Below are 27,341 nucleotides of genomic sequence, written 5' to 3'. Positions count from 1 at the left end.
TCAGGAATGTGACTTGTCTTTAGGGTTCGTAAAAAGGCACTTATTCCAGCAGTGAAATCACTATTTTATCCAGGGAGAAATGTATTTCATAAATGAAAAAAGAGAAGAGTGATTCTGTAAGTCATGTGGATTACACAGAAGTTTCTATATGTGATTATTATGCCCCAAGTAGTCAAAATGGGAAGAGCTAGAAACTTTCACCTGACTGATATTAAGAAAAACATTACAAATAGTAGCACTGACAAAAAATAGTATGGATGGCATATTGCACAATGCCAAGATAACATAATAGTAGTAGTTTGATATTTGCTAAATCCTTTAGTTCATTTTGTTCCTATTTATCCTGTATAATTTGCTTTATATATATTTGTTTTCATGTTTGTTGTCTCTCTCATTAGAACATAAGGTCCTTGAGAATAGGGACTATCTTTTGACTCTTTTCTTGTATCACAAATCTGGAACTCAGTGCAGTCTGCCACATAGTAGGCACTTAATAAATATTTTTTGATTGTTTGACTGATTAGACTAGAATCAGCTGCTAACAGGCATTTTTTATTCTTCAAACAGGACTCTGGGGCCGCTTATAAAACACAACTGACTTCTAAACAACGGTGACTTCTATACAATGGAATACACACCCATGATATATTTTAGACTATAATTAGGTTTTCCTCATCAACATGTCATAGCAAAAACCTCTCAAAAACTAAACCAAAACATTATAGGGTTAGATAGTGCCTACAAAATTGAAAGGTCTTCAGAATCCAGTAATCAACACTGGTTTTGTTCTATCCAATGTTCTATCTATGTTCAGAAAAGTTAATCACCAGAAGATGGACTACCAGATTAAATTCTGTTTTTTTTTATCAGAACAATTCAAGAAACATTTTAGGGTATGGAGTTACCAACAAAAGAATCACTTCCCAATTAAATGTTTGCATAATCAAACCATCAGCTTCTTAGGGCAAAAATCAATGCTAAGTCAAATGAAAGACTGGGGGGGGAAAGATAAGATATGCAATTGAGGAATCAGAACAATATAACTAGCCACTATGACACTAAAAATGTGAAGTAGGTAAAGGAATAATTGTTGCCATGGAATCTTATCATTTCCTATGGAAATTTAACCAGTAGAAAATAATCACCACACCAAGGAAGCCAAAAGTAACTAGAAGCCATTTTAGCCAGTAAAAATAGCAGTCAGAGACAAAACTGATTGCCTATTTACAAAATCTTGTGGAACAGATAGTGGAACATTATTATGCATATTATCTCCAAAAAGAGCAAGAAGAAATGTACAAAAAATATCATTTGCAAAAAAAAAAAATTAAATACAGCCCTATTAAGCCATATAAAGGATAAAATTGTAACTATAACAAAAAGAGTGCATGTGTGCACATGCATGCGCGCGCGTGTGTGTGTGTGTGTGTGTGTGTATTTCTACAAAACAGATTTGAGGCAGCTAGGTGACTCAGTGTATAGAGCACCAGTCCTAAAGTCAGGAGGACCTGAGTTCAAAAATAGCCTCAGACACTTAACACTTCCTAGCTGTGTGACCTTGGGCAAGTCACTTAACCCAAATTACCTGGGGGAGGAGGGGAGGGGAAGGAGATTTGGTTTTTCCAGCAGTGATAGTAGAACTACCACATAATGATTTTAATGTCATTCAACTTTCTATATAATTCAATTCAATAAATGTTTACTAAGTGCCTATTATGTGCAAGACCCAGTGATCTAACCTAGAGATTCCTCTCCTCAAAGAGCTTATAGTCTAATGGGAGAAGGCAACATAAACAAAGAAACTGAGAAGGGAAGGGGAACCAAGGAGTGTGATGAAATAGAAATATCTCTAAAGAAAATAAGAGATTGGTAGGGTAGCTAGCTTCAACTAAATATTTTCAGAAAAGGATGATATAGAGAGAGTAACATCAATTTAAGGGTTTTTAGAAATTGGTGGAATGATTTCTGAAATTGGAGAAGCTACTATATTATTGCAGGCAACTAGATGGTACAATGGATAGAGTGGTGAGAATGGAATTAAAAAGAATCATCTTTGTGAATTCAAATCTGGCCCCAGACACTCCCCGGCCATGTGACTCTAGGCAAGTTACTTTACCCTGTTTGTCTCAGTTTCCTCATCTGTAAAATGAGCAGGAGGAGAAAATGGCAAACCAATCCAGTATCTTTGCCAAGAAAATATTAAATGGGATTATTGAGAATTAGACATGACTGAAATAATTGAACGATAACAAATACAGAATTCAGAAAAAACCACAAATATAGCTGCTACCAAAAAAAGTTACCAATTAAGATTGCATTAACAACTATTAATCAACCTCCATGTAATTCAAAAACAGAAAAAAATAAATTATTTGAAATTGGCTGTGGTACTGTTTTGTCATAGAAATAAATTGAGTTCCTATTGACTCAGTAATGACAGATCAGTTCAGTTATGGAAAGGCTACAATTGGTCTAGTAAAGATAATCCTACAGTGTTAATATCATAGATCATTAGTAGTATTTTTGACATACAATGCTGTCTCTCAGTGTCCAAATTATGCACCTGGACTGCTAACCCGAAAATCTTCTGAGACATTTACCCTGAAAAAAATTAATTTTAACAAGATATCAGAGTTTTAAAAGGAAAAGTATGAATTAAAACTCAATAGGGACTTGTTGACATTCTGCTGAAAGAATAAGACATAAGAAAAAAGGTGAAGACAAGTTGTAAAGTGCTTTGAAAAAACAGGAAGAGAAAAATGGGCAGGAATAGAGGTGGGAGGTCACCATAGAAAATGTTCGCCTATTTCTCAATTTTTCCTGGATTCCTCTGGCAGTGATACTTGAAATTGTTTTTTTGTTACCTTGGCCCAGGTGCTATGCCTTGCCAAACATTTATATAAATTATAAATGGGTCAGGAAAAGCAAAGTAACAACCCTGACTATTTCTAGTTCTCTCTGCATTAGTCCACATTTAACCAATGATGTAATAAATAATGTAAAATGCTGTCACGTTTGAAAACATAACCCATTTTTCTCATTTATTCAATTTCTATTGTGTCGCTGCATAAGATATTTCCTAATAATTTAGCGGCAATGTTCTTAAACTAAAGAACAATTCTCAGTCAGTCAATAAGCAAATATTAAAAATGTCTATGTGCCAGACACTGTACTAAGCATTGTAGATACAAAGAAAGGCAGACCCTCAAAGAGCTTATATTCTAATGAAGAAAACAACGTGCAAAATAAAATTGTACATACAAATTTTTTGTGAGTGTGTGTGGGTGTATGTGTGTATAAAATAAATAGTAAGTAGTCTTAAGAGAAGGAGCTTCTAAGATGAGAGAGAGGAGAAAGAAAAGAGAAGGGTGAGGAAAAGCCTTCAGCAGAAGGTGTGATTGGAACTGAGTCTTAAAGGAAGTCAAGAGGTGAAGGTGAGGAGGGAAAGCATCCTTTCAAGCATGGGAGACAATTAGTGAAAAAGCAAAGAGGAAATGGAAGACTGTATATCAGGAACAATAAAATGGTCAATGTCACAAAATTTAAATTGTGCAGAGAGTGAACTAAGTGTAGGAAGATTAGAAAGGCAAAACCAAGTTGTAAAGGACTTTAAGATACAAACAAAAGACTTCTATTTGAGTCTGGCAGGAACAGAGAGCCACTAGGGTTTATTGCACAGCAGGGTAACATGGCAACAGCCATGCTTTAGGAATTTTGACAGCTGAGTGGACAATAGATTGGAAAGGAGAGTAGACTTGAGGCAAGGAGTCCAGTTAGGAGGCAACTTCAATAATCCAGTGACTAGATGATGAGGACCTGCCCCAGGATGGTAGCTGTGTAAGTACAGGGAGAAGGACATATCTGAGAAATGTTGTTAAAAGAGAAACTACAAGATTTCACAACAGATTGGATATATAAAATGAGTGCCAGGCAAAAGTTAGTAACCTGTTGGAGTCAGGAAGATTTGAGACTGAGTTCTTCTTCAGACACTTACTTATGTACTAAGTATTCCATATACTAGCTATGTGGGTACTAGCAAGTCCCTTTACCTCTGTTTGCCTCATTTTTCTCATCCATAAAATAAGGATAATAAAAGCAATAACTTCTCATGATAATTGTGAAGATCAAATACATTAATTTTTATGAAGTATTTCACAAACTTAAAGTCCTTTGTAAATGTTAGCTGTTACACTGCTGGTGGCAGTAGTGGTCAAGATCCAAGACCAATAAAATTATTCTTAGTTTCATAGGATCATAGATTTACAGGTGGAAGAAACTGAAATTTAAAGCTGGACTGTCTACCAACAGGATAGGACTTCAGATGTGAGGCTGGCAATGAACTTGGTATCTATCATTCAAGGAGCAGCCAACTGAGATAAGGAGAGGTTCAGCACCAGAAGGTTGACCAGAAGGCATAGCATTAAAGTAAATATATATAAACTGCTACTTTTCTTTCTTTTCTGCTATATGCCAGTACTGACTCACAGTCATCTAATTAGAAGACCTGTTACTAACCCACAAATATGTAAGAGGCCAGAGCAAAAGGAGCCTTTTAAATTATATTCTGTTTCATCAGATTTTACAATAATTGTTTTTTTAAAAGTCAGACTTTCTTTGACTCACTCTAAAACTTCTTTAGTATCAATGCACCTGCAGCTCTAATTTGCACATTTTCAAACACATCTTTGAAGCTATTCTTACCAATTACATGGTGTTAATATTAATTAAATATTGTTTGCAACTTGAAATGTGGTGTTATCAATGGAACTCAGCTGTATAAATATAAAAGTGAAACTTCCAATTGAATTTAAATGTTTCTTTTTGTGATAGTATTTTAGAACATTAATGCTTTTTAAAATTGATTTTGCCAGCTTGAATCCCCATTTTTCTAAAGCAATGAACATCTGAGGGGAAAGAGCTGCATTTTATGTATTCTTCTCTTTCTGTCATTGAAAATATTTTGTTTTCATCTTAGAGTGAATCCATTTTCGGGAATAGAAACTCAGGTCTCATTTACAAACCCAGGAGAAAAAAAGAGCTTTCCATCAAAGGTATATGGAGATAAAGGCAGCCAATGATAGAAAAATATGATCAGTGAAAGCTTTTCAACTGAAGAGGAGAAATGATGTTTCACTTACCCCACTGGCTCTAGAAAAGGGGGAAAAGAATCACACCCTGTAATCATCAAATACATTGACATATGTCAGGCATTTTTCTCTAAAAGTGATTTTTCTCTAAAAGATTTTTTCAGTGCTTTTCAAAAGGTTTATAGTCAACATATTAAGTAAGTGCTTAATTAACTAATTAATTTCAAGGAGTGTCCATCAGCAGATAATCAGTAACTTACTATATTTGCAAAAAAATGCTTTATGTTTATTATTATGCATTGGAGAAAACTTGACAGGGGTGTTTCTTTTCTGTCTTCAAAAACCTGAAATGTCTTTTCTGACAATTTGCAGGCCTGTCATATCTCATAACTCATTCATGAAGTTGATTACTGTATAGAGAAGCCCAAGAGACATACTTTAAAAATCCCCATAAAAAAGACAGAGTACTTTTATATCTGTTGTTTATCATCATTAGCCTACTTCTCCCTCACCATGAGAGGTACCGATACTATTTATTACTTTTCCTTTCTTTTGAAGAATGGTGGAGTTCATATCTATTCAAAGACATCTTGACCAAGAACCCAAAAAGGTCAATATTGGAACTTTAGCTTCTACTACAAGCTATAAGCCATACATCCATATTATTTGACAGCATCTTCATGGCTCCATAAATGAAATCATATGGAAAGAAAAAAATGATACACACACTCAACCAAAAAGAAACAGAACAATGATTCCCAAAGCTTGGCACTTTACAAGCAGGGTGACATTGTAATCTTAACAACAAAAACCCAACTAAGTTCTTTCTTTCCCTCAATCCTAAGAGAGACCAAATGGAACATGAGAATAATCCCATCCAGCAAAGATCTCTTGGTTTCATAGGATCATGGATTTTGAGCTAAAAGGAACCTTAGAAGACATTGGATTTGAAGAAACTGAAACTGAGAGAAGTAATAGGACTTGCCCAGAGTCTGAGGTAAGACTGAAGCAAGAATTTCTGACTCCAAGTCCAATCCTCCATCTACTGAGTCACATTGTAGGACATTTTCCAGGCATTATCAAGAAATTTTCTTGAATTATCTAAGGCTGATGGTAAACAATAAATATAGTGAAGAGTTCACTTGTATCAGGAAGTTAAGGAATCATTTACCCTAAAGAACTTTTTTTTTCCATTCATGATCCCTTTTTGCTTAAGAAATTTTTATGTGACCTCAAGTATAAAGCTATATAAAATAACTATGTAAATCAAACATTTACTAGTAATCACACTTTTGTAACCCTCACTTTCAGTTATAAAACTTCCATGTGGGGTTGCAACCCATAATTTAAGAAACTGGGGGTCAAAGAATATTAATTTAAAAGAAATTAAACATGAGCCCAATGCTTTATTCCATCTCCTAATAGATCTCTTTCTGTCACAGAGATTATCCTTTCTCAAATTGAAAATGAAGACAGTTGGCTTCAGAAGGAACACAATGTAGAGATTCTAAGGTAGACCTAGTTAGTGTTTAATCCAAATTACTGACTCCAACTATTTTTCTAAATCAAGAAGATATAATTCTTGCCCTAGTTTTCATGCAGTACTCTCCAGAGCAGCTTTAAGAACTTCAAGCCTGTTCTGAGAATGGCTGGTGGAATAGGTGAGAATTAGATGGTGTAAGTCTTGGTTTTTGCAACAAGGGGATGTGAATGCAAATTCCATCTCACATACTTAGTGATTGTGTATGACCATGGGAAGATTACTTCATCTATCCAAATCACAGGTTTTTTTCATCTATAAAATAAAGATGATAATATAGTGCTGTTTACTCCTTAAGTGATGAAAGTATTTTGCCAAGTTTGCAATATGAAAAAATCTGAATCACTTCAATTGTTGCTTTATCTTGACCACAACCCAGGGATATGACAGCCTGGGCAACTTTGATAAAAAGACAAAAAGACCTAAAAGATTAACAATATGATACTGTCTAGACCTATTTAATGGCATGTCCTCACCAAAGCCTGCCTTATGTTTCCCCTCAGAGGAACCCAGTAATTCCTACTATTTAAGTATGCCTGATATTACTATGTCCCTCAAAGAGATAGCTGTATATTTAAAAGCACTGATTTCAGTATCAAGAGACTTCAATTTGTAGCTAAATTCTGACACTAAGAGCTATAACTTTGAACAAGTTCATGGAAGCTAAAATAATAGGACTACCTAGCATAGAACTTTTATATGAGAAAATTATTTTATGTTCTTAAAGATCTATCTAAATTTGAATTATTCTTCTCATTGGTTTCATATGATTATAGGATCAGAGATTTAGAAATGGAAGGGAGCAGTGAGGTAATACAGTAAAACCTTCATATTACAATACCGAGGGCCAGAAATGGAAGTGACATGCAGAATGTCACTCAATCAATCGATGGCAAAATGACCTTTGAACTCAAATCTCTGACTCCCAATCCCATACTCTTTGTCATACTATAAAGGAATCATATACACTACTGATACCATGATATCATATTTTTAAAAATTACTAGATTAAGAAAACCTAGGATTTTATCATATTACTTTTCTCCTTCCCCTTCTTCTTTGGAAAAGTCTGGTTTAAAGATCATAATCACAGAGAATGCCAAAGGTCATGATGCTAAAGGTTATAATGTCAAAGATTGACTATTATTCACCAATACATTTCCAGATATAAAGTTTTGATCCACCAAAATATAGCTTTTTCTATGAAGAAAAATTTCTAATCAAACAGCAAGCAATTTCTCATTAAAATGGATTTTCTTTTCAATATTATTTCATTATGATCTGTCTGAATGCATCAGAGACAAATTGTAGGAAATCTCAATTTACACCCAAATTTCTAAGCAATCAGAATTGATAAGCAGAGAAATTCAAGAAAGAGGATCAGATAATCATAGAATTGAGGCAAAAATTGATTTTCAATGTCTTCTAAAATACTGAATCTGTATAGCCGTTTCTCAAAATCAATATACAAAGGATTTTACAGATGCGCTGACATAGTGACATCAATTGTTGTACTAAGAGAATCAATTATTACAGAACTATAGCACTTTCATTAGAGTGAGTAGATAATTTCAAAATGGGTTAAGTTGCTACCCTTTGCTATGTCTATTATTATCATTGTCATATAAAGATTTAATTTTCAGCTATTTTTGTTTTAGATGCAATCTTTGTTATTAAAATGAGATGCTTATGAAATCTAATATATTTCACAGCATATTGTAGTGTGATATGAATTTGGCCTTTTCAATATTCTGCATTTCAGCTGACAATCCATCCATCCTCTTTACCCCAGAACAGTGAGGGAGAGTGGAAAAAGACCAACCAGCCAATCACACCACAGAATGCTGAAACAATCAACATGAAAGAAAAGTAGTGATTTAATCAAACCCTCATATGAGGCACAAAAATGATTTTCTCTCACTATTAAGACAACCACAATAGCAGTAATAATTAAAGCTACAACTTGAAGACTTTAATGTGACAGGTATTACCTGAGTGAGGGAATAATGTGCAAAATAAAAATCAACCAAATCCCATGGAATTTTTAAAAAACCACAACCCAATCCAACATCCTGCCTACCAACTCTCAGCAGGTTCTACAATTAGAAAATTATTTTCTTTATTTAAAAAAAAAAAAGCATTCCACTTCTATCTTGCAAATATTTATTTTGGTGTACTGAAAAGGTCACTGGATTTAGATTCCTAAGAAATGAGCTTGATGTCTAGTTCTATCTGCAAACTGCATGATCCTACCCAAGACTCTTTGCCTTTTAGCTCCTTGGTTTCTACAAAAGAGATAATAATAATTACATTACCTAACATGCAGGATTTTTTAAAGGATCAAATAAGAATGTATATAAAGTACCCTATGAAGCATAAAATAATTTAAATTTTTCATCTTTTATACACATGCATGCATATATATTCTAGATGAAGAATACTTATAATACAAATGATAAAACACAGTTGGATGGACAGATCATAGGGAAAGTCTAGCAATATGTAAATTGTGGATAGGCTCTGTAGATAGATGATAAATTGTGGCGATTTGGAAATGCAGCAGATAGAATAATGGACTTGAAATCAAGAAGATATGAGTTCTTACTTGTGTGTGCTAGAAGTACTGTTTGCTGTTAGGTATTAATTTTATTCACTTAAGAGCAGGAAATTTATTTCTGCATGCAGAAATATGCCATTTAGGTTGGGAGACTTAGAGGTTTGGTATTTAATAAAAGAAAGCATATTCTTTTCATTATATAAATAATATATACCCAGTGTTCCAAGATCCGTTTCTTGGGTATGCTGTGTGAACATTTGTATCTCTTATTTAGAATTGTCTACTTGAAATACTTGAAAGACTTTAAAGAGCATCTAATGCCAAAAAAAGAAGATATGAGTTCAAATCCTACTTTAGATACTTAAAAGTTTTGTCCTTCCCAACTACTCTTAGCTTAAAATTCCTCATCTGCAAAATAAGAATAATAATACCATCCTCAAAAAGTTGTATAAAGGGCTTTGCAAAACTTAGAGGGTTATATAAATGCTGGTTAGTATTATTTATTATAATCGCTATTGTTGTTGTTGCTGCTTTATTGGGTTCAGAACTGAAGGAATGAGGATGGATAACAATTAGGAAATCATATGATGTTTTTAATGATTATAAGTTTCTTCTTGATCAACAATCCATATTTTAAATATGAATATTCTTTAAGTGATACTGCTTAAGGAAGTTACCCGCTTAAGATAAGGAACATAGATTACCACAATCTCTAATGAATTAAAGTTGTAGATTATCCAAAAGACAAAAGAGACTTGCATTATTCTTATAAGTAGATGAAAGCATATTTCCAACAGAGAATTATACAAAAAAAAGAAGGGATGAATCAAAGACATAGATGATGCAAAAGGAAGTAGACTGTTCACATAGTGAGAGTAAATTAATCAATGGTTAGCTTGAAGTTTCCACTGCTATGTGATGAAGAGTAATAGAGTAAGCCTCTAAATATTTAGGCAGATATGGACCAGAATTGCACAGATGAAAATGCATAGATTAGTTATGATCTGTAAATGGGCCCTCTTCTCTATCTATAGCCTTTCACTTGATTTCATCAGTTCCCATGGATCCAATTATCATCCCTAGGCTAATGATTCTCAAATCTAATTTCTCCAATCCTAACTTCATCACTAACTTCTAGTTTCCTATCTCAAACTACTTATTGACTAAACAAGATGTACTATAACTGACTTAAACTCAACGTGTTCAAAACTGAACTCATTATCTTTTCCCCCTAACTCTTCTCCCTTTCAAACTTCTCTATTACTGTCAAAAGTACCACCATCTTCTGTCACCCAAGATCCAACCTCCAAGTCATCCTTGACTCTTTACTCTCTCTCACCTCTATATCTGATCAACTGCAAGGATCATCAATTTTCATTGCATACCATCTCTTGTCTCCTATGATACTGCCACTTACCACTCCATACTTTGTATGCAATAGTCTAATAATAATAATAATAATAATAATAAACTAATAATAATAGTCCCAGCCACAGTGTCTCCCCATCCTCCACTCAGCTATCAACATAATCTTCCTAAAGCTCAAATCTGATCATGTCACCCTCACACACACTCAATAAATTCCACTGGTTCCCATATATTCTGTGACCCAATGACACTGGCATCTTTGCTGTTCCTCACACAAAAAACTATTTCCCTATTCTGATTATTTTCATTAACTATCCCATGTACCTCAAATGCTGTCCCTTCCTCATCTCTATCTCCTGGTTTCCTACATGTGCAAGCTAAAATCCCACCTTCTAAGAGAAGCCTGGCCCAAGGATTCCCTTTAATTCTAATATCTCTTCTCTATTGATGATTTTTGTTGATTTATTTCTATTGACATATTTCTTTTGGTTATAAATCCATTGATTAAGCCTATGTTGTTTGTATGTAGTTGTTTGCATGCCATCTCCCCATGAAACTGTGGCCCCCTTAAAAGTACAGACTTTTGCCTTTTTTATGCTCAGTGCTTAACACAATGTCTAGAACATGGTAGGTACTTAATAAATGTTGAGTGATGGACAAAACAATCTGAACCTTGAGATCAGTTCTCCCATCAAGGAAATCACAGATCCAAAGACATATCTGAGCATATACCACAACATTGCAGCATGTGAAGAAATAAAAAAAAGCAAATTTTCCTCTCAGAATTGTTTTTTTTTTTTTTTTAAAAAGACCCTATTGGCAGCTAAGTGGTGCAGTGGATAGAGCACCAGCCCTGAAGTCAGGAGGACCTGAGTTCAAATGTGACCTCATACTCTTAATATGTCCTAGCTGTGTGATCCTGGGCAAATCACTTAACCCCAATTGCCTCAAAAACAGAGAAAGAAAGGAAGAGAGAAAGAGAAAGAAAAAGAGAAAGAGAGAGAGAGAGAGAGATAGAGAGAGAGAAACAGAGACAGAGAGACAGAGACACCCCATTAGTTTTCTTTTCCTAGATATTTCTCTAACTGACATTCGATAATAAGTAATTCATTAATTCTGCTTGTAGAAACCAAAGTTATTATGGGAGTGAATGTTTTCATAAGGCAGATTTGAATCTTTTTTTCAGCATCTTAAAGAACTATTTACACTGTGAAGAACAGCAAAACATTATGAGGCCACAGGGTAATGTAGAGGTACATGTTAAGTATGAACATATTATAATATACTAACAACAAATAATGGTTAAGAGGAACTGACTAAAAAGCTATATCTTCAGAAGATATTAATACTCAGCATTTATAGATTACTGTAAAGTTTGCAAAGCAAACATTTCACAAATATTATAATATTAGATCTCTACAACAATCCTAGGATTGTTATTATTATTATTATATCTCTTTTACAGATGAGGAAAATAAGACACATAAAGATTTATAAATGTTATATAATTCCTGTTGAAATTATATTGAAAGAATAAATATGCATATATATGTGTGTATATATACCAATAATGAAGTGAGAATGGATAACCAAAAAATAGTTTGTACACTCCAGCTATATCCATGAAATGTTAAATTATCTAGAGAATTGTTCCTAGAATATTGAGTGGATTCCTGTTGAAGATTTATAGTAGGATAAAGGCAAGTGTTCTAAGCTAAGTATGAAGAAGCAAGGAAAGGCTATAATGTGCACTTTTGGATGCATTTCCCACATGGACGAGACCACAGATATATCAAAGAAAGTTCATTCTAACAGCAGTATAATATAGAATAATTTCAGAGGGTAGCAAATATAATTGACTCTATAGTCACTGCCAAGTTGATCAGTCCATAAACCCAATCTAAAAGGTTAAATCAGGTGAGCTTCTGATCAAAGTCTTGCTCCCTGCTTTTTGAACCATCTATATAACAGCAAAAATAAAGAAATCTCATAAAAGATAAAGCCTGTCAAATATGTGTCTTTAATATATATGTGTATACATATAAATGTACATGAATATAAAAATAAACACCACATTACCAGACCTATAATTTCATCAGTATAGAATGTTCTTGGGGTTGAGCTCCATCTTCTAATTCAATTCTAATTCGTTGCTCTGTGGCTTAGAGTAAATAAGTGCCTGGGATACAGATTAAGTGACTTGTTCATTGTCACATAGACAGTGTGTGTTAGAAACCGGACTCCAAGGTCAGTTCTCTATCCATATTCCATCTCATTAATGATGTTGATACCTGATAATATCATAACACTTATGTTGTACCCTGATGGTTCCCTAAAAGAGATCCTCTTTCTCCTAAGCAAGCAACTTACTCCCTCTCCATCAATAGAATTAGACCCATTCTTTTAACTAAGGATCCCTGTATTTGAAACCAATCAGCCACCATAAATATCATGCTTTCTTCTGGAGTTAAACCCTACAAGAAAGGCATTGGTAAGCTGTGTAGAATTAGTGAAGGAAACAGTCAGAAGGAGAATTCCATTGTCTTTTTTTTCTTTAACTAATCTAAAGGACTTTTCTTATTTGGAAAAAAGAAATCTCTTACTATTGAAAAGTAACTTCTCTTTATTCTTCCCATGAAATTTTGCTATTCTGCTACAGAAACAAATATTTAAATATTATTCATATTATGTTAATAATAATAATAGCATGCATTTGATAGTGACTTCTTAATACAAAATGAAGAGACTCACTCTCAGCAATACAGGGACCTTGAGGGGCTTTTAAAATATTTTTAAACAAATGGAGGAAGAAAGTAATCATTCATATTCTACATGCCTACTAGAAGCCAGGCACTGTGCTAAGCACTTTGCACACATGTGCAAGGTAGGTACTATCATTATCCCCATTTTATCACTGAGGACACTGGGACAAACAGTGTTAAGTGACTTGCCCGGGGACACACAGCTATAAGTGTATGTGGTTGGATTTTAATTCAGGTTTTCCTGATTCTAGACCCAGCATTCTATTCACAATGCAACTAGCTGCCTTGAACAGGACATGGATTTACATCAAACCACCCACTTTGCCTCATCATTTCCTTCTTATGACCAAGGTGATACGTTTATGAGATTGTCATTGTGTAATCTTTAATCACACAAGAGACTATTTGCCTTGGGGATGAGAAGCTGTGACTTAACCCTCAGCCCCATGCTCCTTTCTACTGATTACCCATTGCTTTCCAGTCTAGAGCAAGCATACAGACACATGGCAAGAATGAAAGTATGAAAACTGTCTAGAAGATAGAACCATTTAATAATGATATCACTGAAACATGGCTTTGGGGACTATTAGTATTGTTTTTAATAAGATTACTAGTATGATCCTGTCACTAGTGGACTAGCAGAATTCCACTGTGGGTTTTTATTTTTAATTTAATGACTTGTAAATGTAAACCTCCTTCTACAACAATCAAGTACCATGTCATTTATTCAAATTCACGATGGCTCCGATGCCTAGGAGAACTCCCTCATCAAACAAAACAACTTCTTAAAATGTTTGCGGAAGCCAGAAGCTCTTTGCCAAATTCACACCAAAAGTGTCACCTTGACAGACCTATGATACCTGGAAATCATTCATAACGTGCACAGCCTCGCCTAAGCGAGACAGTCTGGGTCATTCATCTGTGAGCTCTAATTATCCCACATGGCCCAGACAGCACTTGGGGAGTCTTGAGCAACCTGTCGACAGGAAATACAGACGCCTGATCAATGCCCACTTACCGATTTCCCTGGAGATCTGCGTAAATGCTTCCACACCACTCTCGCCGTAGTTCCCCTCCGAAGCCAGGGTTGACACATAATTCCATCCAAGAGCTGTCACAATATCGACCATGGCTTGAGCTTGATAGGAGTCAGGTGGAACCACTCGGGAAAAAAAGTCATACCGGGTGTTATCACTGAGCTCTGGAGCTGTCGATGCATAGCTGATTTGAGGTATCTGGGAAGGAAATGACAGGACATTTTTACCTAATTCAGCTCTCGAATTAATACACATTTATTATTGACACACATTCATTGCAATTCAAGATAGTCACATTTGCTGTTAAACATAGTGCCATCCTAAGCACGGAGGATACAAAACACAGCGGTCTCTGACCTCAGGAAGATTACAATTTAATAAGGGGTGGGCATTAAAAGTATTAGACAAAAAGAACATAGAATAGTGACAGAAAATGGAACAACAAAATCAATGCAATGAGAAAATCTGAAAAGGATGAAAAAGCACTAATTCTGGAGACCAAGGACCTATGTTCAAATTTCACCCCTTCTATATTATCTTAAGAAATCACAGCTTTCCTGAAGAGATTTTTTTTTCTTTTCATCCTATCTACCTAGTATTGTGCCTTGCACATAGTTGCTTAACAACAATCACAATAATACTTAGCATTTATATAGCTCTTTAAAGTTTATCCTATATGTATAGATAACTCAAATTCAATACACCAAAAAGATAATTTATTACCTTTTCTCCCAAACCCTCTCTATCCTGTCTTCTGAATGTTTATTGTTGTTAATGGTGCCCTATTCCTCCCAACCACCCGAGCTTGTGACCTTGGTGGTCACCCAAGTCTAATCTGTGGCCAAATCATGTCCCATCTACCTTCACATGTCCCTTTCTGTCCATTCACATCTAATCCCCTGGGGAGCCTGGGCTATTGTAGTAGGTAGTGATGTAGTGGTTTTCCTGCCTCAAGTCTCTCCTTACTCCAATCTAATCTTCACTGAACTGCCAAGATAATCTTTCTAAACCACTGCTCTGACTACATCACTCCCTATTCAATCAATTCCAATGGCTCAAAGCCCTTCATAACCTAGCCTCTCCCCACCTTTTCTTTCATAAACTCTGTGATCCAGAGACTCTGGCCTTCTTATTATTCCTCAAACATGATACTCCATCTCCTGCCTAAATGCTTTTTACCGTTTATTTCTAATGCATGGAATTTTCTGTCCTCATCTCTGCTTTTTTATTTCCTTTAAGACTCAGCTTAAGTCTCCTGAGTCCCCCTTCTCCACTTATTCCCCTTGCTATTAATGGCCTTTTTCTGAAATTAATTTCTATTTACTCTCTAGAGAAATAGAGAGGGAAGAGAAGAGAACAAGAAAAATGAGAAAAAGAAGAACAAGAAGAGCAAGGAAACAAAGAGAAAAAGAGAGGGAGAGAGAGAAATATATATGTGTGTGTATCTATTTACATTTACTTATTTACATAAATTTTGTATATGCAATTGTCAGCAAGTTGTCTCACTAAAAAACATCTTGGGAGCAAGCATCATGTTTTTGCCTTTCAGTTTTTAGTACTAATACAGTGTCTGATCCACTAAGAACTTAATTACCTGATGAATAGTTTACACTTCTTGAAGATTCATCATTTATTCTCTACTATAATGCAACAATTTTCAACATTAACTTTAAAAATAGAATATAAATGTTTGTTCTTTGGGAAGTGGGGAAAGGAAAGGAGTACTTTTATAAGATTCCCAGATTTTCAATCAGAAACTTTATGAGCAAAATTACAAGACACTTTCCACACAAATTAAGTCTGATCTAACTAATTGGAAAAATATTAAATGTTCTTGGATAGGGTCAGCAAATATAATAAAGATGACAATACTACCTAATCTATTTGTTTAGAGCTATACCAATCAGACTCCCAAAAAACTATTTTAATGACCTAGAAAAAATAACAACAAAGTTCATATGGAAAAACAAAAGGTCAAGAATTTCTAGGGAATTAATGAAAAAAATCAAATGAAGGTGGCCTACCTGCATCAGATCTAAAATTATATTATAAAGCAGCTGTTACCAAAACCATTTGATATTGGCTAAGAAATAGATTAGTTAATCAGTGGAATAGGTTAGATTCACAGGACAAAACAGTCAACTTTAATACTCTAGTGTTTGACAAACCCAAAGACCCCAGCTTTTGGAATGAGAACTCACTGTTTGATAAAAATTGCTGGGAAAATTGGAAATTAGTATGGCAGAAACTAGGCATTGACCCACACTTAACATTATATATCAAGATAAGGTCAAAATGGGTTCATGACCTAGGCATAAAGAATGAGATTATAAATAAATTAGAGGAACACAGGATAGTTTACCTCTCAGACCTGTGGAAGAGGAAGGAATTTATGACCAAGGAAGAACTAGAGATCATTATTGATTATAAAATAGAAAATTTTGATTATATCAAATTGAAAAGTTTTTGTACAAACAAAACTAATACAGACAAGATTAGAAGGGAAGCAATAAACTGGGAAAACATATTTACAGCCAAAGATTCTGACAAAGGCCTCATCTCCAAAATATATAGAGAATTGACTCTAATTTATAAGAAATCAAGCCATTTCCAGTTGATAAATGGTCAAAGGATATGAACAGACAATTCTCATATGAAGAAATTGAAACTATTACTAGCCATATGAAAAGATGCTCCAAGTCATTATTAATCAAAGAAATGCAAATTAAGACAACTCTGAGATACACTACACACCTGTCAGATTGGCTAGAGTGACAGGGAAAGATAATGCGGAATGTTGGAAGGGATGTGGAAAAACAGGGACACTGATACATTGTTGGTGGAATTGTGAACACATCCAGCCATTCTGGAGAGCAATTTGGAACTATGCTCAAAAAGTTATCAAATTGTGCATACCCTTTGATCCAGCAGTGTTTCTACTGGGCTTATACCCCGAAGAGATACTAAAGAAGGGAAGGGACCTGTGTGTGCCAAAATGTTTGTGGCAGCCCTGTTTGTAGTGGCTAGAAGCTGGAAACTGAGTGAATGCCCATCAATTGGAGAATGGTTGGGTAAATTGTGGTATATGAATAATATGGAATATTATTGTTCGGTAAGAAATGACCAGCAGGATGATTTCAGAAAGGCTTGGAGAGACTTACATGAACTGATGCTGAGTGAAACAAGCAGGGCCAGGAGATCATTATACATTTCAACAACAATACTATATGATGATCAAGTCTGATGGCCTGGCCATCCTCAACAATGAGATGAACCAAATCAGTTCCAATGGAGCAGTAATGAACTGAACCAGCTACGCCCAGCGAAAGAACTCTGGGAGATGACGAAGAACCATTACATTGAATTCCCAACCCCTAAATTTTTGCCTGCCTGCATTTTTTTTACATTTCCTTCACAGGCTAATTGTACAATATTTCAGAGTCCGATTCTTTTTGTACAGCAAAATAACAGTTTGGACATGTAAACTTATTTTGTATTTAATTTATACTTTAACATATTTAACATGTACTGGTCATCCTGCCATCTAGGGGAGGGGATGAGGGAAAGGAGGGGAAAATTTAGAACAAAAGGTTTGGCAATTGTCAATGCTGTAAAGTTACCCATGCATATAACTTGTAAATAAAAAGCTATTTTAAAAATTGTTAGATGACCTATTAAAAAAGAAAGATTCCCAGATTTTCTTTTTTTATTATTTAACTAATACAAAATAAGAAAAGAAAGACATAAAAAGAAAATTTAAAAAAAAAAACCATTGTCATGTGCCCAGCAGAACATCGGGAAGGATTCAAAATATGTAACAATAAATTTCCATTTCAAGAAGGCATATATAATAAAAGAGATTATATTCATGACCATCCATCTTTGCTTTTTTATAGGATATTCTTTTGTTCTCTGCTGTGTACTTTTTACTTTATTCCTTTCTTCTTCTTTCATCTTTCCCCACTTCTCCCAAGCAAGCTACAATTAAGCAAAGGTGGGTGTGGGTGGGTGGGCATATATGTACACATACACACACATATTAGTACCCACATACATATATATACACACAGACATATCTACATGCATACATACACACATATATACTTACACATATGTAGACATTCATCTAAAATTATATTAATATGGATGACATATATTATATATTTTTCTTAATTGAATCTTTTAAGTTTGACTTTATCTGAGATCAATTATTACTAGCCTATTTTTATTTCCTAATAAAATCTACTCCTGATCTTGTTCTACTTTAATTCTAACATCCCCTCACCCATGAATCCCTCCCTTATCTTCTCTCACTACCCTTTCTCTTCTTCTTTGTCCCATTCACATTAATCTACACACCTTCTCCCACTGCTATAAATACATGCACCCCTCTATACCCCACCTTATTCTATTCCCCCCTGTTATTTCTTTATAAATTTTGGAGGGTGCTATATCTTTCCTGGTGCATGTGTGTGTGCGTGTGTGTATTATGTGTGTATTTATATGTGTGTGTGTGTGTGTGTGTGTATTTCTCTATTTAATCCATTCCCAATGTGAGTAGGTTTTCAGAACTACCAGCCCTCCTCCCACAGCTAATGTCTCTGTGTTTTTTCTTCCTCTGCACCTCATTTTATAGCACAATTACTATTTTTTCCTTTTCCTAAACAGCTTTACTTTTTAGAGCCAGACCATACTCAGCACTTCCCCAATTTTTTTAACTATCCAATTATTGATGTCCATCTTAAACATGTTTTACATTTCCATGTAAAAAAAAAAAAAACATAAACAATTGTTCTTGTTGAGTCCCTTGAAATAATTTTTTTGTTATTGGCTCTTATATGTTTTCACAAAATCTGAGAGTATGTTAAATATCCATTTTTTTCATTCAATATTATAATTATTTTGTTGGATATGATTTTTGGTCACAGGCCCTGCTCTTTTGATTATCTAAATTCCAGGGTCTGTGTGGTCTTTTATTGTAGCTGCTGATAAATACTGCACAATTCTAATTGTGACTCCAGCATATTAGAACTGGTTTGTATGTTTCTTGTAGAATTTTCTCTTTGACCTGGGACTTTCAAAATTTAGCAATAATATTCCTAGTATTTTCTTTGTAAGATCTTTTTGAGTTGGTGATTAGTGGATTTTTTCTATTTCTATTTTCCCTTTATGTTCTAACACTCCAGGACAATTTTCTTTGACAATTTCTTGCATTATTGTGTCAAGGTTCTTTTTTTAGACACAGCTTTCAGGTAGTTTAATTATTCTTATGTTTTCTTTTCTTGATCTTTTTTTCGGATCTTTTATTTTCCTTCTAAGACATTTTCACATTATCTTCTATTTTTTCATCCTTTATATTTTGTTTAGTTATTTCTTGGTCTCATACTTTCTCTGGCTTCTACTTGCCCAATTCTAATTTTCAAAGAATTAGTTTCTTCTTTAAGGCTCTGTATCTCCTTTTCTAGTTGGTTAACTTTTTTTTTCAAAATCCTGTTTTTCCTGAATGTCTCTGTTTTTTTCTTTAAATTTTTTTCAATTTCTCTCATTTGATTTTTAAAGTTGTTTTTTAAGTTCTTGTATAAATTCTTTCTGGGCAGGGAGTCATTTTACTGTTTGGGGTAGAAGAGTTTGGTTTTTTTGGTTTTTTTGTTTTTTTTTTTTTTTTTTTTTTTTACTTTCAGTATCTTCCTCTGAAGATGAATCCCAGTATTCCTCATTTACATAGGAAGTTTTTATGGTTGGAGTATTTCTTCATTTATTTTTAATAAGTACTATTAGGACAAGCACTCCTGGGGGGATGGAGGGGATGGTACCTCTAGCTTCACTTCAGCTATCCCCTCTGACCTGGAAACCCAACCCAAAAGCTCCCCTCTCCCGCAAATCCCACAGCCAGCAGCATCCCTGCTCCACTGCTTCTGCACTCACTGAGGTGCTGGTTCCTTCTGGCTCAGGGCCAAGTCCCCACAGCACAACCAGGCCAGGCATTCCTAATCAGCCCAGGTTCCCTCAGTCTTTCCAAACTCAGACCCCCACTCTCATATGGTAAAAGTTCCTGGGGTTCCAGCTGAGGCTCCAGCCAAACCTAGCTGGTCCAAGGCTATTTCATGTGCTAGTGAGCTACTTATAGCCTCACTTCTTTCACTAAGTGTAGAAATATCTACTAGGTATAATTGATGTTTCTCAGGAGTTAGCTTGGAACTGCTTGTGCTTCACATAAATTAATTCCCCACCTAGGAAATATTTTCAGGTCTTTTCTGGTTGTCCCAGGAGGATCCTAGTTCTTCCCCAATTCTGATTTCTTTTTCACCCTTCTGTTTGCCTTGGGACACAATTTTGTTTTGTTTTGGGGAGAAAACTGGAAAGCTTGAAATTTACCAACCTACTCCTCTATCTTCCCAGAATCTTCCCAGATTTTCAAAATCTGTCTTGCTGGATATCTTTCCCAATCAAAATGTTCTGGACATATTAGTCTTCTTGCAGTTCCTAATAGCCACAACAATCTGCCTCTCATCTCTGAGCCTTTTTACAGGCTGTCCTAGATGGCTGGAATATTCTTTCTCTTTACTTCCAATAATTGTTGAAATTCCTTGTTTCTTTCAAAACTCAACTCAAGGATTTGTTTGAAGCCTTCTCTTATGCTGCCAGTTGGTAGTGGCCTCCTTTACGCTGTTTTAAGTCTTTTTTAATGTCCTCTCCATATTTCTCTATGTATATGTTATTTCCTTCATGAGGAAGCAAGCTCTTTAAGAGCTGAGGCTGTTTTTACAATTCTCTTTGTACTAGTCTATGCCAGCAAGCAGTACATTCCCTGACATATCGGAGTTACTTAATAAATGCTTGTTGATTGAACTTGAATCACAGAAGCCAGAGACCATATGAGCTAAATCAGGTGAATTGTGTGTACTGAAAAAGAAACTTTCATGATGCTGTGCTTGTAAAAACCTGGGGAAAAAATAACTGGACTTGACTGAGTATCAGAAGATCTCGGCTGTAATCCCAGAACTCATACCAACCAGCTTGTGATCTCTTTACTTTCCATAGGTGATACAGTGGACAAAATGCTGGGTTTTGAAGTAAGAAGACAAATTTAAAGCAAACGTGACTCCTCCGACCTTACCAGCTATGAGATCCAGAGCAATGAAATCAACCTCTCTACTTCAATTTCCTTGACTGCAAAATTAGAAATTGAACCCAATGTTTTCTAAGGTCCTTTCCAGCTATAAATGTTCATCTGATCACCCATGGGGGTCTTCTCTGTGTGTAAAAATACAAGCACTTAAATCAAATGATAATCTTTTAGGTATCATTTAGCTCTAGCAATTCCATGATTCTAAAACTCATGACTTGAGTTATTAACCCTACCCCAACCCTAGAAAGTGAGCAGTCTATATCTTTTTCATAATAACATCTTCAAATACACTTATAAATGTATACATCCATCCCCACCACCACAATCAGGCATCCACAACATATATATGTTGTATACATATACATATGTGTATACAATATACACATGTGTATGTATATACATACACTCACATACAATATAAGCTCCAAGTTTTGCTTTTGTCCTTGTACAGGGTTGTATTCCTTTCAGACTGCAATTAACTGGGGATGTGAGAGTTAATTATATAGAAAGAATAAGATATAAGGGGAAGTCTCTCTTAGATGAATTTATACTATAAATAACATATAAATAAAGAAACTGGTGAAATAAATAAAAAAGGTGAACCTAAAGCTAAAAGCTATTCTGGAGGTTCTGGAGACTAATGGTCATTGTCTGGTTATGGCCTAGATTACAAAAATGAAGATTTGAGTAAGGTCACTGAATTTCACCATGAAACAAAATAAGGTCTCTTAATGTGGGGACCCAGTCTTAGCTCTTCAAAAAGGAGACATCAAATGTATCTTCTCCACTTTTCTGTTAGGGAGGTGACCAATTTAAAAGCCTTTTCTACTACTTGAGTTATGATAATTTTCTTTTCTCTGCTTATACTATTGCTGTACAATGCAATCCTGCTACCTTCCTTTTTTGGCAGATTTTGCCTCTAATCCCGACCCTCTGAGATTGAGGCAATGTAAATTCTCCTACTGTCTTCATAATACAACTTGTTCTCATCCATGATACCTAGCCCTAGCTTCCTAGCTTGTTATTGATCATAGGAAATAAACTATGACTGATTTAGGTGGGTGGGGGAGACTCAAAATACAAATATTTTCTCTATATGCAGAGATTCAACAGCAGCTTCATTTTTGAAAGACAGAATATTTAAAACTTCAGGTTTTTCTATCATCATTTCTGCAGCACAAACATTCTCTAGTCCTCTCTGGATACCCAATAGTTTCTTCATCTTCACAGAGTCCAGTAGCAAGATAGTGTGGACAGCCCCCACTCTGCCCATAATAATGAGCCACCCCTTTCTAAAAATGAGCACAAAGTGTGAAATTGAGTGTTTGAAACCAAAGCTAATTATCCCAAATTACTACCTTCAGTCAGTCACATTCAAGGCTGTTTAATTAGCAGCTGGAATCATCAGTTTAAGATTAATTAAACAGGTGTAAAGAGGACATAAAATAAAAAATGCAGGTAGAAGAAGGATGTTGGAATAATTAGGCAGTGGGCTTTCCCCCCAAAGTCTAAAATAACTTCCCTTCTTTAAATTAACTCCAAGAAATGTAAACTAAAGCATGTGGTTTGCATTTTTTATATTCGGTTTCTAGTAGATTGTACCCTTTTATAATCTGAGTCAAAATACATTAACAGTATTTCTAAATAGTGCTTTAAACAAAGATGTGCTCAATGATTTTATGATTTTAAAACTATGATAAATCACTAATCTTTGTTCATTGATCATTTTAATTTCTGTGTCTAACCTGAATCATATCACACACACACATACACACACACACACACACACACACACACACACACACCTTTCTCATGCAGGTAGCAGGAGGAAAAAAAAAGACTGCAATGGTTCTTTTCTTTCTCTTTCCCTCTATAGTATGTATCACTACCAGGAACTTCACTCATTTAGGTAGAAGGACATGATGTGGTGGAGTAATGGATTTGGAATCCTAGAAAAAACAGAGGTATAAATACCATCTGAGACTTATTGGCTGGATGATCATCAGAAAGTCACTTGATATTTTCAGTCTTAGTTTCCTTATTTAAACATGGAAATAAAATTATCTGTGGTGCCTAACTTGGGGTTCTTTTGAGGAATGGAAAGAATGTTGAATCTGAAGACAGAGAGTCTGGGTTCCAATATTGGCTTTGCCACTTTATTACTTCTATGAATTTAAACAAATTATTCAATCTTTTTGGACCTTAGTTTCCACATCTATAAAATGAGAAGGTTGAAGTAAATGGCTTTTAAGGCCTTTTCCAGCTCTAATTAAATTATCCTAAAGAAAATATTGGTATCTTTGAAGCATTTTGGATACTTTATACTGCTATGCAAATCTATTATTACCTTTGTAACTCTCCCAGTCTCTCCATTGTATTTAGCATAATGTCTTGGATATAATAAGTATTCTTTGAACACTCTAAGAAGTCTTCAACATGCTTAGGTACCATACCTCCCTATGTCACCTTGAATCAGTTATTTACTTTCTCTGTCTCTCAATTAATTCAATTAGAATACCTGCTTTATTCAGCTATGTGAGGAACAAACTGAGCTGACATGAAGAACAAAAGGAAAATGCATCTAAAAGGATTTGAAATTTTTAGAGTATCATTTAAAGAATTATTACTATTATTATTTACACTACTATTATTTCTTTTTTTTCCTTCCTTTGCCATGAAATCACAGTATTTTGAACACTTGGTTATCTTAATTCATTTCCCATTTTGCAATGTTTTCACAGAAATTTTGTTTCTAGTTAACAGAGGCCAGTTTTCTACAGGACAAATGAAGCCAAGAACTGTCATTACTAACAAGAGGTTAGTAATGGGGTTCCCTTCTCAGGAAGCTCCTTTCCCAGTTATTTTTCAGATAATTGGCTCCATAATTTATTCAGATCCCAAAAAGGAGGAACCCTTCAATTAATCATTTTCAGTTTGTAGGATTCATGCAAAAATCATTCATTTGCACTGAAAATATTTGTCATAATGCTGTATAGATGAGTTACCAGTTTTTAAAAGGATTTTTAATTAAAATGTTTGTCTATGACTCCAGTTTGGGCAAGTACAAGTCCTATCTGCTCTAATAAATATTGAAACTATTTTGTAAATAGCATGCTTTAGGCCACAGTGCTACTGGTAATTTTCTCTTAGGTACAAGGGATCACTCTTTTGGAATTCATGACAATGAAGGAAAAGAAAGTTAGGCGTTGTTCAAGGACCATTCAACTTGAGGTGAGCAGATTTCACATATTCAGAAAAGGATAGGTAGATCAGAGACATCAAGAAGTATATGAAGAATGGCCAGTTCTCAAAAATGAAATTCTAAAGATATAAACAGAGGGGGAAGACTGAGAATACCGAAGAAAGAGCTGTTTAAGAAGCCATATGTGGGTGCACAGGGGACTGATTAAACAATGCAAACTTGTTTAATGGTGTGCACAGATGAAGGAAGCAAGTACAAATAATAGGAAATGAATCCCAAAGAGTAGCACAGTTCTATAATAATAATGTCAAATGTACTAAGGCTAAGAATGGGCTAAGGTTTGTGATAAACTAAAAAGACAACCAACTTGGCTACTTTTTTTTTTGTTTTGCTATGTTGGGGGCAAGAGGAAGATAAAAGAAGTAATGCATTGTATGAAACAGATACAGCTATGATGACAAGGAACAGAAGACAAAACTACTCAATTTTTATTTTGCTTCTATTTTCTCTGGCTAGAAAAATAATTTTGGAACTGAAGATAAAATTTAAAGTATTAAGCATAGAGTTGATACAGAAAGAAAAGGCAAAAGAGACCTTATTTGTCCTCAATGAGATTTAGTCTCCAGGTCTTGATGAATAACAATCTAAACTATCCCAAGAACTGCAGAACATGACTGTTGACTCATTACAGTGATATTTGAAAGAATGAGGTGAACAAGAGAGAAGGGTAAATATTCTAATTTTCAAACAGAAGAAAGATGATAATGTCTTCAAACTATAGGCCAGAGAGCTTGACCTTGAACCCTATCAAGAATCTATTTAAAGGATGTGTTTTCTATTCAGAAAGGGAAATAATCATTGGTAAAAGCTGATGATTCATCATGAATGGTAGAGAATGCCAGACAAATCTCATTTCTTTATTTGACATGATAAATGTGCCAATAGACCAGGAGAATTCTGTGGATATGACACATGCAGATTTTGGTAAAACATTTGATAAAATCATTATTGCCATCCTCAGGGGACAGGAAAAATGGTATAGACAACATAATTATGCAATTAGATAAAGTCACATTTTGTAGAATTACTAGATGTACACATTGATGGATTATTATGAGTTTGAAGGGAAATCTACAGTGGTTTCTTAGAATTTATACTTGGTTTTTAAATATTTTACAATTTTATCAGTGGCTTGAATGATATAATAGGTGGTGCACTCATTAAACATACAAAAGACACAAAATTGTGTGTTATAGTCAATATGCTGGATGACAAATAGGATTTTAAGAGATATTGACAATGGACCACTTCTTTATTGTGTTTTTTTTTTATTAAAGCTTTTTTTATTTTCAAAACATATGCATGGATAATTTTTCAATATCGACCCTTCCAAACCTTGTGTTCCAAACTTCCCTTTCCTTCTCCCCACTGCCTCCCCGAGATGGCAAGTAATCCAATATATGTTATACATGTTATAACATATGTTAAATCCAATATGTATAAATATATTTAAACAATTATCATGCTGCACAGTTGAAAGAACTAGGGAGTTTTGGAGTAAAAGAAGAAACTTGAGAGGGACATGATCATTTTCTTGATGTGCTGAAGGATTGTCATGTGGAAGAATGATTTGGCTTGTTCTGTTGGCCCCAGAAGGCTGAACAGGGTTGGAAGTTGCAGAGGCACATTACAATTTAAAGTGAAAAACAGTTTCCTAACAATTAAAGAATTGGCCAAAAGATACCCTGGTTCAGCAAAAATGGATCCCTCTGCATTAAAGGACAATCCTTCAGTATATAAAGAAAATGATCATGTCCCTGTCAAGAGACTTGGCAAATCAAGAGAAGAGTCTCTTGTTCTGACTAAACCTCCCCAATTCTTTCAATTGATTCCCATAAAGCTTCATCTCTTGTATTCTTATCATTGTCTCTGAATATTTCCAGTTTGTCAATGTTCATCTCAAAATGTTGTCTCTAGAACTGAACATAATAATTCCAGATGTAGTTTGACAGGGGAATTATCACTTCCTGACTTTTTGCCATTTGTTTTTTCCCCTGAGTTACCCTCTAAGCATTGTTTTATTTTGTCCAAAGACTTAGAAATACTATTCTAAGTTCATGTTGTGCTCTATCCACTGGGCTACCTAGTTGCCCCCTTGCCACTGAACTTTGATGCCTCTGGAGAAGAGACTGAGCTGATGACTTTGCACAGCTGTGCCTCATTTAAATTCAATTCATTTTCAAGTCAAGACCACTCTTCTGATGTCAATTGGTCCTCTTCGAGACTGAAGGATGAACAAGTCCACTTTATTTTCCTCTCATAGAATCCCTTGATGGCATTCTTTCTCCTTATTCTCCTTCAGAGTTCCTCTGTGGTTTTATATTGCATCCTGCTAATATTTATTTATGCATCTTTCATTGTTCTCTCTGTAATGCTCATCTTTTTAATAAAGCTTTTTTATTTTCAAAACATATGGATAGGTAATTTTTCAGTATTGACCTTTGCATAGCCTTGTGTTCCAAACTTTCCCTTGCTTCTCCCCACTGCCTCTCCTAGATGGCAAGTAATCCAAAATACATTATACATGTTAAAATACATGTTAAATCCAATATATGTAAACATATTTATACAATTTTGTAATGCTCATCTTTATTTCTTC

At 34.7% G+C, this 27,341-nt stretch overlaps 1 protein-coding gene across 2 annotated transcripts in view; it reads right to left on the bottom strand.

The window, feature by feature from the left end:
* The window catches only part of GRM8 (glutamate metabotropic receptor 8), a 945,046-nt gene that overhangs the window by 733,171 nt on the left and 184,534 nt on the right, over positions 1-27,341 (bottom strand). For both annotated transcript variants that reach the window (XM_051962591.1, XM_051962592.1), the window contains exon 3: positions 14,333-14,549. In XM_051962591.1, coding sequence (XP_051818551.1) covers positions 14,333-14,549 — 217 coding nt within the window. The remainder of the gene's footprint in view (positions 1-14,332; positions 14,550-27,341) is intronic.

Source organism: Antechinus flavipes, chromosome 5 (genome assembly GCF_016432865.1).
Source record: "Antechinus flavipes isolate AdamAnt ecotype Samford, QLD, Australia chromosome 5, AdamAnt_v2, whole genome shotgun sequence".
Taxonomy (NCBI): Eukaryota; Metazoa; Chordata; class Mammalia; order Dasyuromorphia; family Dasyuridae; genus Antechinus; species Antechinus flavipes.
The sequence above is the reverse complement of the archived record's forward strand: the minus strand, read 5'-3'. Positions and strand labels throughout refer to the sequence as shown.